Here is a 14,604-nt window from a genome sequence, read left to right on the forward strand (position 1 = left end):
GATTTTTTGGACATGCGCAGATGTGGGATGCCATATTGGAACGATCTCTGTGCTGTGCAGTTGGAAGACGTCGCTCGCTGGCTTCCACCGAACGAAAAAGGCTCGCAAATTAGACGCGAAAAAAACATCATTAAGGTAAGACAGGTGACAGGTTGACGCTTCTTTAAATATTTATGTAGGTTACTAATCCAGAGCCGTCGTTTTCTCGACGAAATATCTACCGTGAAAGGTTTTTCCTGGCTAAAACCTTTAACCATTCCTACTCGAGGCTGTTTCTCTAGAAACATAAATACTGGCGCATTCAGGAGCCAAGTTGTTCAAAGTGTTTTTACGTGCGTAATTATAGCTTTCACATGCGGTTAGAACGTCGCTTCGTGGCACTTTCAATTTAGTTAGTATGATTGTTTTTCTTTATTTAATATAAACCTTGATGCGAAAATAAATTGGTTACATAAACATTTATTTTAATGCTTGCCGTGCGTAGGAAAAACACATTTCAATAAGCCTGATAAATGAATTTCTATCTAACGGTCTGCTTTCCACTAAAAACGATAAAATAGTGAAATGCTCATAAATTCACACCCCTGACTTCATTTTAAATGTTCATATTTACAGTTTAAACGTGTAGGTGTGTCACATTTTCCCCCACACATAGGTGCGCAAAGGCATCGGAAAATACCGGACATTGCCAATATGTCAAACCACTTTCAACATGGCGGGTTTTGGTGTGTAAAAAACTGCATGTAAAATCTTTGAATGAGGAAAAAATAAAATTACTGCAGTTAACCGTCCAGTTTCAGTTTCTTTTGATGCGCATTAACAAGCTCTAATGAATTAAATTGGAAGTAGACGTTTAGCAATACTGTTAGAGTTTTTTTCTGCTGCAATACTTTGTGTGCAAAGTACATTAGCGAAGTGCCATATACAAATGACTGCCTGTGTAACGCACTGAGAGGACGTCGGCGACACCCGTATCCCACAAATGCACAGTACGCCTAGCTACATTTCCTGTTTCACTTTATCAGCATTAGCAGTTACAATCAATTTTTTTTATCGTTATTTAGTAGACATAGAATAATGGTCTGATGAGCGGTTCCGTTTGTCTTTTTAATCATCCATCAAGGTTTTAACATCCAATCTTGATGATTGTAAAATTGCACGAGGTAATTCTCCCAATCCGACGTTATGCCAAATTTGTATGATGAAGTTGCTAATTGGGTTAAACCGCGCATATATCCATTTAATTATTTATTTTTTATTGCGGGCGGTCAGCAAATCCGGAGTTTAGCTGCGCATTATTCTGATGATCCCTCTTCGGGATTACATTCGGCTCCATAATGAATATAAAAATAAAACCACGTTACCGAATGAACAGTGATGTGCATGTGCACTCTCATGCGTATTCAGGCTGCCTATTGCCATAAAACCCTCAAACATACGGCAGGTCGGTGGCTCTCATGTGAGATCGTTTTGCCTTGGTACTGGTGTAGCCTAGATGGAATGGAAGCAAGCAACATCATGGAGAATATCTCGCCTCTTTACAGTAAAACCCTATGAAGTGTCCAGGGATCTGGTATAGGGGTGTAAAGATGATCAAGGATGCATGGTTATTGATGGTTTTATTCATGTACTCCTCAGCGCCGTTCATAATCGATCTTTTGAAAGCACTTGCCATTGTATGTAAATGTCCCTGATAAGGTTCTAAAGGAAGAACAGATAAAATATTGATGGATTGGCTCTGCTTTGTGAGTGAAGACAGAGAATTTTATTAGCCAAGAACAACTTACATTATTAACACATCTTTCACAGTGATTTACATAACACAGTGATATGGAAAACGGATGTATTAAGTCATCAGGCCAAGATTGTGACTTGACATCGTCAGTTCAAAGGTGTCTGCTGTAGTTTCAGGTGAAATAATGGCAAAGTAACCACATCCCCAGGCTAATTGTGCATGGGACGTGTCTGGCTGACTAGATTAATTACAATGTAAAGAAAGCCACATTTCGTTTTCTCCACTATGAGTTCAGTGAGGTGTGTGGATGAATGAATCACAGGAGTTTCAAAAAAAAAAAAAAAAACTTTTTTTGACCCGACCATGAGCAACTTAATGTCTGGAGGAGAGAAAATAAGTCAGCATCACAGACACAATGTGCAAAAAGGCTGTCCAATGATTGGCCTACATCGGATGTTTTTTCTTCAAAGAAGATAAAGATATATTATACAACATGACATTTGGATTAAGATCAAACAAGATCCATTTCCATCTATTTTCGATTATTTTGGAGTTTATGGAAAATGTAATTATATAGACCTTCTGATGTGATGTTACTCAGACAATAGCTTGATGCTGGAGAAGTTGCCTGAAGCTGCTGTTGTAGGCAGTAGGCTGCCCATTAGTACGTTTTCTCATTGCCACTGTGCATTGTGGCCTGTCTGCCTGGGGCAGTTGTTTGCTCTTCAGTCTTTTAAATATCTCAGTCAGCTGATCTCACACAGCATCACAGGCTGTGTAATAAGGAACACACCAGGCTAGATGAGCCATAGAGACAAGACACTATATCATACTGATATAGTATACTAATACATCATAGATACTGATAAATCATGAAATCTTTCATTGGATGTGATATTGTGGATTACATAGTGAGTGATAAAACAGAAGTGTAGAAATCATTGAGAGATATCGTTACATTTCACAGGATAAATGGTCAAATATTGATACCTACAAACAAAAACATGACGGGAGATGAGGAAGGACACACCCAGCCCAAATAGTGTTAGTTAATCTGTTAATTCCCCATGATGTCTTTCTATTGTCCTGGTTGGGGTTTTAGAGAAAGGCAGCTAAGGGACGGCGTGTGGTGTCTACTGGACTCATCAGGGCTAACCCATAACACCGCCCCCCTACCATCTCAATCTGATGAGGCTTTAACCAGGAAAGACCTGCGTCTCAGATTAACACACAGATCAGCCTAATCCCCAGGATCCAATCTGGGCTGCTCACTGGGATGCTGGGGACCAGTATGGACCAATATGTTTTAATTTAGTGGTTTAGTTAGGCTGATTTTGGTTTTAAAAAACTATTAGTATAAAACATTTTTTTAGCCGAATTGTACTGCCTGTGTAAACGCAGCCTTAGATCCTCCTGACTGAATGCTATAATAGTGAACATTTTCAATTTAAATCAGTGAGAACATTTCTGGGATAAGTGACCCTCTGTGAGACAAGTTGCTCGGTTCTCTGAATCTGTGATTTTCTCTGATTGTGTCTTAGACATTGTGGTTTATACTACATTTGAGTTATTTAATGGACCTTGTTGCCTGTGATCTCTGATAGTTTACGGTCTGTAGTCAGATGGATCCTATCTTTGCATCCCGGAGGATGTGGACTATCAGACAGAGTGGAGAGGGACAGGGGGAAGTGTCATGTGAGTCCAATTAGACCAGCTTGTTGTTTACGCTATGGATAGATGTGTGTTTGGATCCCTGCGTGACGGAGGACACGTTCAGAAGGATTTACATGTCGTGAAAGGACACAGCTATGCAATGAAGCAACGAGTTGATTTCAATGCATTGCCAATTATGTTCCTCCTGTTATAAAAACGCATGATGACAAGCACATAACATTGCCTATTGCTCTTTTGAATGGGGATTTGAATGCTTAGGCAAATTTGCGAAGTCTGCAGAGAATTGTTTTTGTGTATTAGTTTGATTGAAGGGAATTGGTATGAATCCGCTCTATGAATCAGTGTTAATTGAACATTTGATGGAAGTGTGTGCAGTTACAGTGAGTCATTGCGGAGGCTGAGTGAAATGGCAGTTATCCCAAAATATCCCAAATGTAACCATGTGATCTGGGAAAGAGACAGAGTGGGAAAACAATAGGAACCTATTCAGTTTGTTTTTCTCTAAGATCTTTAAGAGAAAGCAAAAGTATGAGTAAATTATGACTAAGCGCTATGATTCCTATGCGAGCGATTTAAAGCCATATTAAAACACTTCTTCTTCCGTAATGGTTTATGTAACGCTGAGCTCTGTGGCATGGTTTTATGAGGTTCTGCTGTGTCAGTCCTGTTCTTCTACCTTATTTCAACTGTGATTGGTTATCTCTTGTGGCTGAAGAGCTGTGCTGAGGTATGCAAATCCACGACAGCAGAAACTGCACATTGCTCTCGTAGACTGTACCAAGCAGAGGCACACAGTAGAAATGCACTGTGCTGAGCAGGTATTCTGTGCTGTACAAGTATAATGAGTAGAACAGAGGCTGTTCCGTCTGCACAGTGGGCTGTTCTGTAGGCAAAACCTCTCGTTCTCTCAAACAGAGAATTAGTGAACATACAAGTTCATACACGTTCAATCAGGAGAAACGACAGGGACTATCCAGTCGCGGTGCATTTTTAATGACCTAAATAAAATGACATTTCTACCTTTTTTTTAGATTTTGTGGCGTAGTGAAAGTTAAGATATCAGACAGGGGAGGTGATGTAAATAATACTCGGAGCAAAATAGAATGTCTTTGGATGTTCACCCTCCAGACATTTCCCAAAAGGTCTTAATGATGAAATACATGTTGTAAATGTAAACATGAATTAATGTCCCCTATTTCAGATTACTCTGACGTTTTTCTTGCACTGTACCCAATGATTTATGAAAACTTGCTCGGTGAGTCGATGTGCTCATTGTGGCTTTACAGACGTTTTAAATGCGTTTTATGTACACTATTCATGAAATGCACATTGTTCAACTCCAACCCCATTCGATGCCTGGAACGAATGTGGGTGGAGCTATGTCTACATAAAGGTGCTAATAAAAAATGTCAAAAACTCACAAGCCCTGACGAAGGTCGTGAGGCCGATACGTAAAGCTTAATAACGAGCAGTGATGCTATCAAGAGTGTGCGGGTTTCTTCATTTTTTTCTCATCTGTATGGTCTGGAATAAATGCCTGTATTGTCTTTCGTTATAGTGGTCATTGTTTAGATGGACATGATATGGATTTTAATGCTCCATTCCTACTTAACTCCTCCTTTGTGTGACACAGTGGAGGAATGAGGGAGATGCAGTGAAGACTGGGGAGTCTGAAGACAGACGGACAAAGGGTAAAAGGGTAAAGGTCACCAGGAAGAGAGAGCAGGATGCAGTCCCGCCCACAGGACAGGCCGTTGGCCCTCTCCGCGGGGAAATCCCACAGCCCGGCCAATGGGAGAGATGAACGGGTGCACTCAGGTGAGGGATTTTACCTACACTTTTTAATCTTCGATCTCTTCCTTTTTTTTTGTCTTCCATTGTTTTGATGACACGCGAAGGGCACAACCATTAATCTCCATTGTATCACAATCACAACAGGGGATTGTGATAAGTAGCCAATTTCCAATTTTTCCCATTCCTTTTTACATGCCACACCATTATTGACCTTCATCGAGGTCTCAGAATGCGTGTAGTGCAGGGCTATTTTGGGGGTTTGGATTATTCAGCATGAATCTGCAGTAGCCACTGTGTCCAGCTGTGAGAGAATCTGGTCCAGTTTACCTGGTCATTGGTGTGGGGAAGTATGAGCTGACTGTGGAGTCATAGTTAGTTTCTCTGTCATGGTTTTCCTGTGTTCACTTCCTTGTTCTGTTCAGCCCTACAAGGTGCTTCTTATCAGATAAACAGACTTGAAAAGTGGAACTTGGATTAAAAGAAATAGAAAACCGGAAAGTTTTGTTGGGCGGACAGGAAAGAGGAAATACAACTCGCCTAGGAGCGTTTTCTCAACACCACGGTTGATCTAACATATTTTTAAAGTATAAAACATATTTTAAAGGATTTTTAAAGTGATTTTCTAAATCTCAAATACGCTTGAATGACAAGGTTACTTTTTGTTAAAAGCAGCGGTCGTAACGTGACCCCTTTGAATCAGGTTGAGATGGACAATGGAAGGTATGACGTCATAGCCGTTGTAAAGGTCTGGGGATGGGGAGTGTGAACACACAAACACACACACACACACACACACACACTGCTATGTGTAAGGGAGAAGAGCAAGCCTAGCAGATTCTTTTCAGAAAGCCCCCCGACTACAACAACCGGTAGTTTCTTCTCTCTCATTAGTGCAGGTTAAGTCCCACACACTAAGTCCCATGAGACACAGCCTAGAGAGGAGAAACCACACAGCAGGAACAAGAGATGCAGATTCTCTCTCTCTCTCTCTCTCTCTCTCTCGCACACACACACACACACACACACACACACACACACACACACACACAAACACACAGACACACAGACACAAGACACAAGACACATTATACCTTGTCCAAGTAACAGTCTCCCACGGGCAAATTAAACCGTTCTCACCTTGAGGAGAAACATTAGTGGCATTACGTAAGACCTGGAACACACACACACACATAAAACTCATTAAAGATCAGATACATTTTCAAGTGACCTAATTTTGAATGGTTGACAAGAGACTAAACTTAGTTTCAGCTGGTTCCTGCTGTGTTCTTTATAAATGTCCTTCCCCATAGATTTAGAGAAATGACATTGGTGTGTGTGTGATCAGATCTCACCCCGCTTGTCTCGTTAAATCTGTATGTTTTTGTTTATGCTTATTACGACGTATCAGTTTACACAGTGACTTTGATCGTTGCAGAATGAAGGCGTACACATTTTTTCCCCCACTCCACACTAACTGTATTCCACTCGACTCTTTCGCTCGGGACTGAGGACAAATACTGTTTTACTTACAACATTATTCCTATTGCCTTTTCTCCACTGCACTGTCATTTATTCTCATTTTATTTCACCTTTATTTTGACAGGGAATCCATGCTAAGACCAAGGTCTCTTTTCCAGATGAGCCCTGTTTAGTACAAGAATACACGTAAAATTACAATATACACATGAAACTACACATCCATATAATATACACATTAAAATATACGTTATTACACAACAATACATGAAAAGCAAAACACAATCATAAAAAAAAACACATTATCCAGAGAAACAGGTCCCCTAAAAGCTGTCTGGAGTGCCCTAGAGGCAAAAATTCCTCCAGTTTTAAAGTACATTGGGGATCATTCCACACGTACGGTGCAGAATAACTCAAAGCAGATCTACCCAACTCAGTGGGGATCGAAGGGCTCTCCAGAGTTTGCCATCCCTGAGACCGGGTCTGGTATCTCGTACTTCTATAAGTAACGGTGTAACAGTTCACCAAACCCACAGTTGGGTACGTATTGCGGATTTGGGGTCACGGTTCAGTTTCAGTACAGCGGAAAATGAAATGCCATTCTCAATGTTCAGCATTCACAGTGTTCCTGGCGTTGTCTGTTGTGACAGGATTGTTATGTTGGGCCTGTCAGTTTTCCACTCTGATGCTGCGTTTGTAACCATGTGGGAGGTGGAAATGTACCAGTTGTGAAGTCGTAAATACCAGTTGGATGCGTTCATGTTATTTGAACTCGCTGATGAATGCAGATTGGCTAATGGCCAACAAGCTGCGTCAACTATAAACTGAAAGTACAACCATCATGCTTGTTAAACAAATTCCAAAAGTTCAAAAACCACAGTAATGGATTAATTTTAACTGCAGAAAATACTGTTTTAAAGGCTATTTCCTTACTAGGTGACGTCAGAGGTCACCATGTCGGAGAAGTGGGTGCTCAGGATGATAGACGAGTTCCCCACTAGTAATTAACACTTCCCACTTGGTTACGAACGCACCATGACACTGCCTCCTTAAGTGCCAGATGCACAGTTGTGACTCTGATGAAGAGGGCTTGTCTGTAGCATGGGACATCAACCATTCCGGGGTAATGTAATGGGGCTGTCACTGTTAAGTGCCTTCACAGTGTGCATTGGCCAATTCATTGAGAGCTTTGGCTTTCTTACATAGAGCAGAGACCTGTTTGCTGAAATGAGTGCAAGAGGGAAGTTTGTAACGTGGCTCGAGCATTATCCCGAGGTGCTGAATCCCGCTGTTCTAAACCACCGAGAATCTGCGGCTGTTAACCAAAGACTCAAAAAATCACTCCTGTAATTTTTTTGGCCCAGTCAGAATCAGCTGCCAAGGAATGCTTGAATGCAGAGGTGAGACGATGTTATGTTTCTTTGCGTTTCCGTCTTGCGCCGGTATACTGGGGTGATGTCAGCGTATGTGTCAACATATTTGAGGTGTTGGCACCTGCAGAGGCTATTCTCGTTGAGCAGTGGCTACATACTGTTTAATCCACAACTCTCTGTCCATCGGCGTTGTAATCTACTGGGAAGCCAAACTGTTCGCAAACTGGAGATTTAAACGATGCTGGAGGATCCCCCAATTCAAGTTTATGGCACCTCATCAACGACAGTTTGAAATGAGCCAATTAAGATTTCAATTTACAACGTGCACATAGGCTCGAGTTGTTTGAATGGAATAGACTGGAGAAGAAAATCCAGCTCGGAAGCCTACAACGCAGCGCAGGCATTTGAATCGGACATTTTATTCATTTACCAGACTCTGTTTTCCAGAGCAATTTACAGTAGTGAGTGCATGCATCTTTCCCCGTACTGGTCCCCCCCCGTGGGAATCGAACCCACAACCCTGGCGTTGCAAGCGCCATGCTCTACCTACTGAGCCACACGGGACCTCTCAAAGCCAATAGGGCTAGTGTTTATTATATTTTATATATTCATTCGGGTTCACAGTGTGAACCAAACTTGAATTCAGAATGCAGGGATGTGCATTGCACCTATCGCCTGCGATTAATGATGAAAAGTGCATCCAATGGCTTCGATACAGTGGCAGCTGCATTCATATAGACGATATCACCCTAGTCTTTAACCGGTATGAATGTCGACTGAATGATTTTGTTTCTGCTAGTTAATGAAATAAAACATGTCATTATAGAGTGTGACGCTGTTATGCTTGTATTTATGGTGATTTTTAAAATGTTTTGTGACTGGGTTGGTGGCAGTCAAAATGATTGACGGGGCTTTCTTCCTATCAGACGCAGACTCCATGGAGGAAGAGGCCGACTTTAATTGGGAGGAGTACCTAGAGGAGACGGGGGCGACCGCGGCACCCCACACCGCTTTCAAACATGTGAGTGAGAAACACACGTTTACATTTCCATAACCCTCACAACATCTTGTAAACACTGTTGTTGAATGAGTGGCAATCAGGCAAATCCCTTTAAACGTGTGTTTGAGTAAGAATGTACTTTAGCTAATGATGTTAAACACAGTGTAGTTAGGCTCATAGGCTCAGGCATGACTTACCTGCTGAAGACCACACTCTAATAGTTACATATTCATAGTCCCTGCTGTTCACCGAGACTCGCATACCAAAGATGACATACCCTGCATCCTCATTGTTGCATCTGTGCGTTCAGAAAGTATTCAGATCCCTTGACTTTTTTCCACGTTTTGCTACGTTACAGCCTTATTGTAAAATTGATTAGGTCGTTTTTTTTCCCCTTCATCAATCTACTCACAATACCCCATAATGACAAAGAAAAAATGGAAATATCACATTTACATAAGTATTCAGACCCTTTACTCAGTCCTTTGTTGAAGCACCTTTGGCAGGGGTTACAGCCTCGAGTCATGGATATGTCACTACAAGCTTGGCACACCTGTGTTTGGGGAGTTTCTCCCAGTCTTCTCTGCAGATCCTCTCAAACTCTGTCAGGTTGGATGGGGAGCATTGCTGCACAGCTATTTTCTGGTCTCTCCAGAGATGTTCAATCGTTCAAGTGCGGGCTCTGGCTGGGCGCTCAAGGACATTCAGAGACTTGTCCCGAAGCCACTCCTGCATTGTCTTGACTGTGTGCTTAGGGTTGTTGTCCTGTTGGAAGGTGAACCTTTGCACTAGTCTGAGGTCCTGAGCACTCTGGAGCAGGTTTTCATCAAGGATCTCTCTGTACTTTGCTCCGTTCATCTTTTTCTCGATCCTGACTAGTCTCCCAGTCCTGATTAACATCCCCACAGCATGATGCTGCCACCACCATGCTTCACCGTAGGGATGGTGTCAGGTTTCCTCCAGACGTGACACTTGGCATTGAGGCCAAAGAGTTCAATCTTGGTTTCATCAGACCAGAGAATCTTGTTTCTCATGGTCTGAAAGTCCTTTAGGTGCCTTTTGGCGGGCTGTGGTGCCTTTTACTAAGGAGTGACTTCCGTCTGGCCACTACCATAAAGGCCTGATTGGTGGAGTGCTGCAGAGATGATTGTCCTTCTGGAAGGTTCTCCCATCCCCACAGAGGAACTCATGCGCTCTGTCAGAGTGAACATCGGTTTCTTGGTCACCTCCCTGACCAAGGCCCTTCTCTTCTGATTGCTCAGTTTGGCCAGGAGGCCAGCTCTAGGAAGAGTCTTGATGGTTCCAAACTTCTTCCATTTAAGAATGATGGCGGCCACTGTGTTCTTGGAGAACTTCAATGCTGCAGACCTTTTTTGGTACCTTTCCCCAGATCTGTGCCTCGACACAATCCTGTCTCGGAGCTCTACAGACAATTCCTTCAACCTCATGGCTTGTTTTTTTGCTCTGATATGCACTGTCAACTGTGGACAGGTGTGTGCCTTTCCAAATCATGTCCAATCAATTGAATTTACCACAGGTGGACTCCAAGTTGTAGAAACATCTCAAGGATGATCCATGGAGCACAATTTTGAGTCTCATAGCAAAGGGTCTGAATACGTATGTAAATAAGGTATTTATGGTTTTTTTTGTAACAATTTCTAAACCTCTTTTCAATTGTCATTATGGGGTATTGTGTGGTAGGTTGATTTTTATTTATTTAAACAATTTTAGGATAAGGCTGTAACCTAACGAAATGTGGAAAATGGAAAGGAGTCTGAACATTTTCCCAATGTGCTGTACACAGTGCATGTGTATTTTGGCGTCATACACACGTAAATTCCTGTGACATTTAGCATTGAACACAACCCACACAATTACTCAGAGATTGACTCAAGCTCCATGGAAGTTGTAAAAGGACAGAAAAAGGCACGTATCCCTCAAACTCAACTCTGGACCTGGTAACCAGTACCACAGCGGGTGTTCATTGTTCCCCTCTAAGGGACTGATTTAGACCTGGGACACCAGGTAGGTGCAATTTAATGATCAGGTAGAACAGAAAATCAGCAGGCTCTGGACCTCGTCGGGTAAGAGTTGAATACCCCTGCCTTGTATGTTACAGTACTCCCCAGTCTTGCCTGGTGTAGTGTCTGACTGCCAGCAGTAGTAGTGAAGCCCGATGGAACAGCTATCTTAAGGAGGCCTGCCACACAGCTGCAGGGGACGATGGGAAAAGAGAATGCATAAGTAATCCTACATAATGTAGCGGAAAGAAAGGAGTGTACAGTATGGAAGTAGACTTTCAGTGGGTTTAATGGCGTTGACTGATTTCATAGATGTCAGTTCAAGCGGGCTCAAGCTCTGTGTGTGAACTGAAGTCCGTGAGGTGTGCGCTGATGTGATTGCCCGGTTGGACACATGAAAGATGATCTTATTTGAATGGGAGTGTTGTTGGTAAGTGGATTGAGTCACAGGAAAAAGAGCATGATTTCCCCTGAAAATGTGATTCTGTGAAATAGTGAAATAACTCTCATGCTCTCAACAGACCTAGTGCCAATTGAAACAGTGATTCCTTGTGGGCTCAATGTCTCTCTCTCGCGGTCTCTCTCTCTCTCTCTCTCTCGCTGTCTTTCTCTCTCGCTGTCTTTCTTTCTTTGTCTCTCGCTCTCTCTTTGTCTCTGTCTCTCTCTCCGCCTCTGCCTCTCTTACATAAGCCACCCAGTGTGATACAGCATATTTGATTTGTTTTTCTCAGGAAGTCATGAGGCCATTTGCATTGTTTTTAGTTCTAAGATGTTAGCTTTTCTCCAGTAACACAGGCTGTGTATGCACGTGCGTGCATTTGTGTGTTGTGTTTTATATAATGGGTTTTAGATATGTGTGAGTGCAGCCTGGGGCTATAAACATTACATGATCCATTTCCTGGTAGTAGCCCTTTATATATGTTCACTCTCTCTCTCGCCCTCTCTCTCTCGCCCTCCCTCTCTCTCTCTCGCCCTCTCTCTCTCTCTTGCCCTCTCTCTCTCTTGCCCTCTCTCTCTCGCCCTCTCTCTCTCTCTCTCTCTCTCTCTCATGTTCTCTCTGTGAGTCACTGTCCGCAAGGCCAGATTGTTTAGGATATTCAAAGTGGTTGCTAGTTCAGTGGAACGTTAAAGGACCCTTGACCCTTGTGAACAAACAGATTCCTAAACAGATAGTGTGGGTGTTGAGCTTTTGGGAATCACCTGTGTCATACCTGTTCAGTACTTGTGGCCCACCTGTGTTTTACTCTGTCAATCATGGCTCAGCGAGCCAGTCAGACGTCCCTCATTCTGCATGTAGACCTGTGATGTCATTCACTTTAGAATGTCAATGTATAGATGTGCTTTATCTCACCCAATGCACTTGATTTACCTCTTAAGTGCAAGCCCATAATAATCAAGCTCACCTGTCAGTGAGGGCAGGCTCTTGTGTGACATGGTGCTCTCTGATTGGTTCTCGCAGGTGGACATCAGCCTACAGAGCAGCTTCCAGCCGGGGATGAAGCTGGAGGTGGCCAATAAGAGCAGCCCAGACACCTACTGGGTGGCCACCATCGTCACCACCTGTGGCCAGCTGCTGCTGCTGCGCTTCAGTGGCTACGGAGATGACCGCAAGGCCGACTTCTGGTGTGATGTCATGACAGCCGAACTCCACCCAGTAGGCTGGTGCTCCCAGAACAACAAGACCCTCCAACCCCCTGAAGGTAGGGACCCCACCTGGAAACACACACACACACACACACACAGAGCGGTGAGTTGATATTTGATCACACACTTTTATAAACTCAGCAAAAAAAGAAATGTCCTCTCACTGTCAACTGTGTTTATTTTCAGCAAACTTAACATGTGTAAATATTTGTATGAACATAACAAGATTCAACAACTGAGACAAAAATTGAACAAGTTCCACAGACCCACTCTTCCACCAAGGCACCTAGAAGTTCCCGGACATTTCTGGGGGGAATGGCCTAGCCCTCACCCTCCGATCCAACAGGTCCTATATGTGCTCAATGGGATTGAAATCCGGGCTCTTCGCTGGCCATGGCAGAACACTGATATTCCTGTCTTGCAGGAAATCACACACAGAATGAGCAGTATGGCTGGTGGCATTGTCATGCTGGAGAGTCATGTCAGGATGAGCCTGCAGGAAGGGTACCACATGAGGGAGGATAATGTCTTCCCTGTAACACAGCATTGAGATTGCCTGCAATAACAAGCTCAGTCCGATGATGCTGTGACACACCGCCCCAGACCATGACGGACCCTCCACCTCCAAATCGATCCCTCTCCAGAGTACAGGCCTTGGTGTAACGCTTATTCCTTCGACAATAAACACGAATCCGACCATCACCCCTGGAGAGACAAAACCGCAACTCGTCAGTGAAGAGCACTTTTTGCCAGTCCTGTCTGGTCCAGTGACAGTGGGTTTGTGCCCATAGGCGACGTTGTTGCCGGTGATGTCTGGTGAGGACCTGCCTTTACAACCGGCCTACAAGCCCTTAGTCCAGCCTCGCTCAGCCTATTGCGGACAGTCTAAGCACTGATGGAGGGATTGTGCGTTTCTGGTGAAACTCTGGCAGCTGTTGTTGTTGCCATCCTGTACCTCTCCCCCAGGTGTGATGTTTGGATGTACCGATCCTGTGCAGGTATTGTTACACGTGGTCTGCCACTGCGAGGACAAGCAGCTGTCCGTCCTGTCTGTAGCACTGTCTTAGGCGTCTCACAGTACAGACATTGCAATTTATTGCCCTGGCCACATCTGCAGTTCTCATGCCTCCTTGCAGCATGCCTAGGGCATCTTCACGCAGCTGAGCAGGGATCCTGGGCATCTTTCGTTTGGTGTTTTTCAGAGTCAGTAGAAAGGCCTCTTTAGTGTCCTAAGTTTTCATAACTGACCTTAATTGCCGACCGTCTGTAATCTGTTAGTCTTAACGACCGTTCCACAGGTGTATGTTCATTAACTGTTTATGGTTCATTGAACAAGCACAGGAAACAGTGTTTAAACCCTTTACAATGAAGATCCAGGAAGTTATTTGGATTTTTATGAATTATCTTTGAAAGACAGGGTCCTGAAAAGGGGATAATTCTTTTTTTAGCTGAGTTTATTTGCGTTTTACACTTGAATACGCACATCTTAGCCAAGAGTGAATAAACACACCCTCTTCAACTGTGGCTTTATAGCTCATATACTGAACTCACACCCGTAGCTGGACTTTACCTGACCTCCTAGTATAATACAACACCCGTAGCTGGACTTTACCTGACCTCCTAGTATAATACAACACCCGTAGCTGGACTTTACCTGACCTCCTAGTATAATACAACACCTGTAGCTGGACTTTACCTGACCTCCTAGTATAATACAACACCTGTAGCTGGACTTTACCTGACCTCCTAGTATAATACAACACCTGTAGCTGGACTTTACCTGACCTCCTAGTGTAATACAACACCTGTAGCTGGACTTTACCTGACCTCCTAGTATAATAAAACACCTGTAGCTGGACTTTACCTGACCTCCTAGTGTAATACAAC

At 43.3% G+C, this 14,604-nt stretch overlaps 1 protein-coding gene and 1 non-coding gene across 5 annotated transcripts in view; one reads left to right on the forward strand and one right to left on the reverse strand.

The window, feature by feature from the left end:
- sfmbt2 (Scm like with four mbt domains 2) overlaps window positions 1–14,604 on the forward strand; it is a 45,690-nt gene continuing 31,086 nt past the window's right edge. For all 4 annotated transcript variants that reach the window (XM_021577308.2, XM_021577311.2, XM_021577309.2 and 1 more), the window contains exons 1-4: window positions 1–135; window positions 5,043–5,227; window positions 8,979–9,073; window positions 12,533–12,773. In XM_021577308.2, the coding sequence (XP_021432983.2) occupies window positions 5,137–5,227; window positions 8,979–9,073; window positions 12,533–12,773 (427 nt within the window). In that variant the 5' untranslated portion in view covers window positions 1–135; window positions 5,043–5,136. The remainder of the gene's footprint in view (window positions 136–5,042; window positions 5,228–8,978; window positions 9,074–12,532; window positions 12,774–14,604) is intronic.
- trnaa-ugc lies at window positions 8,540–8,618 on the reverse strand. The gene has a single exon. It is a non-coding gene; the product is annotated as a tRNA-Ala (tRNA).

This window comes from Oncorhynchus mykiss, chromosome 21 (assembly GCF_013265735.2).
Source record: "Oncorhynchus mykiss isolate Arlee chromosome 21, USDA_OmykA_1.1, whole genome shotgun sequence".
NCBI classification, from domain to species: Eukaryota; Metazoa; Chordata; class Actinopteri; order Salmoniformes; family Salmonidae; genus Oncorhynchus; species Oncorhynchus mykiss.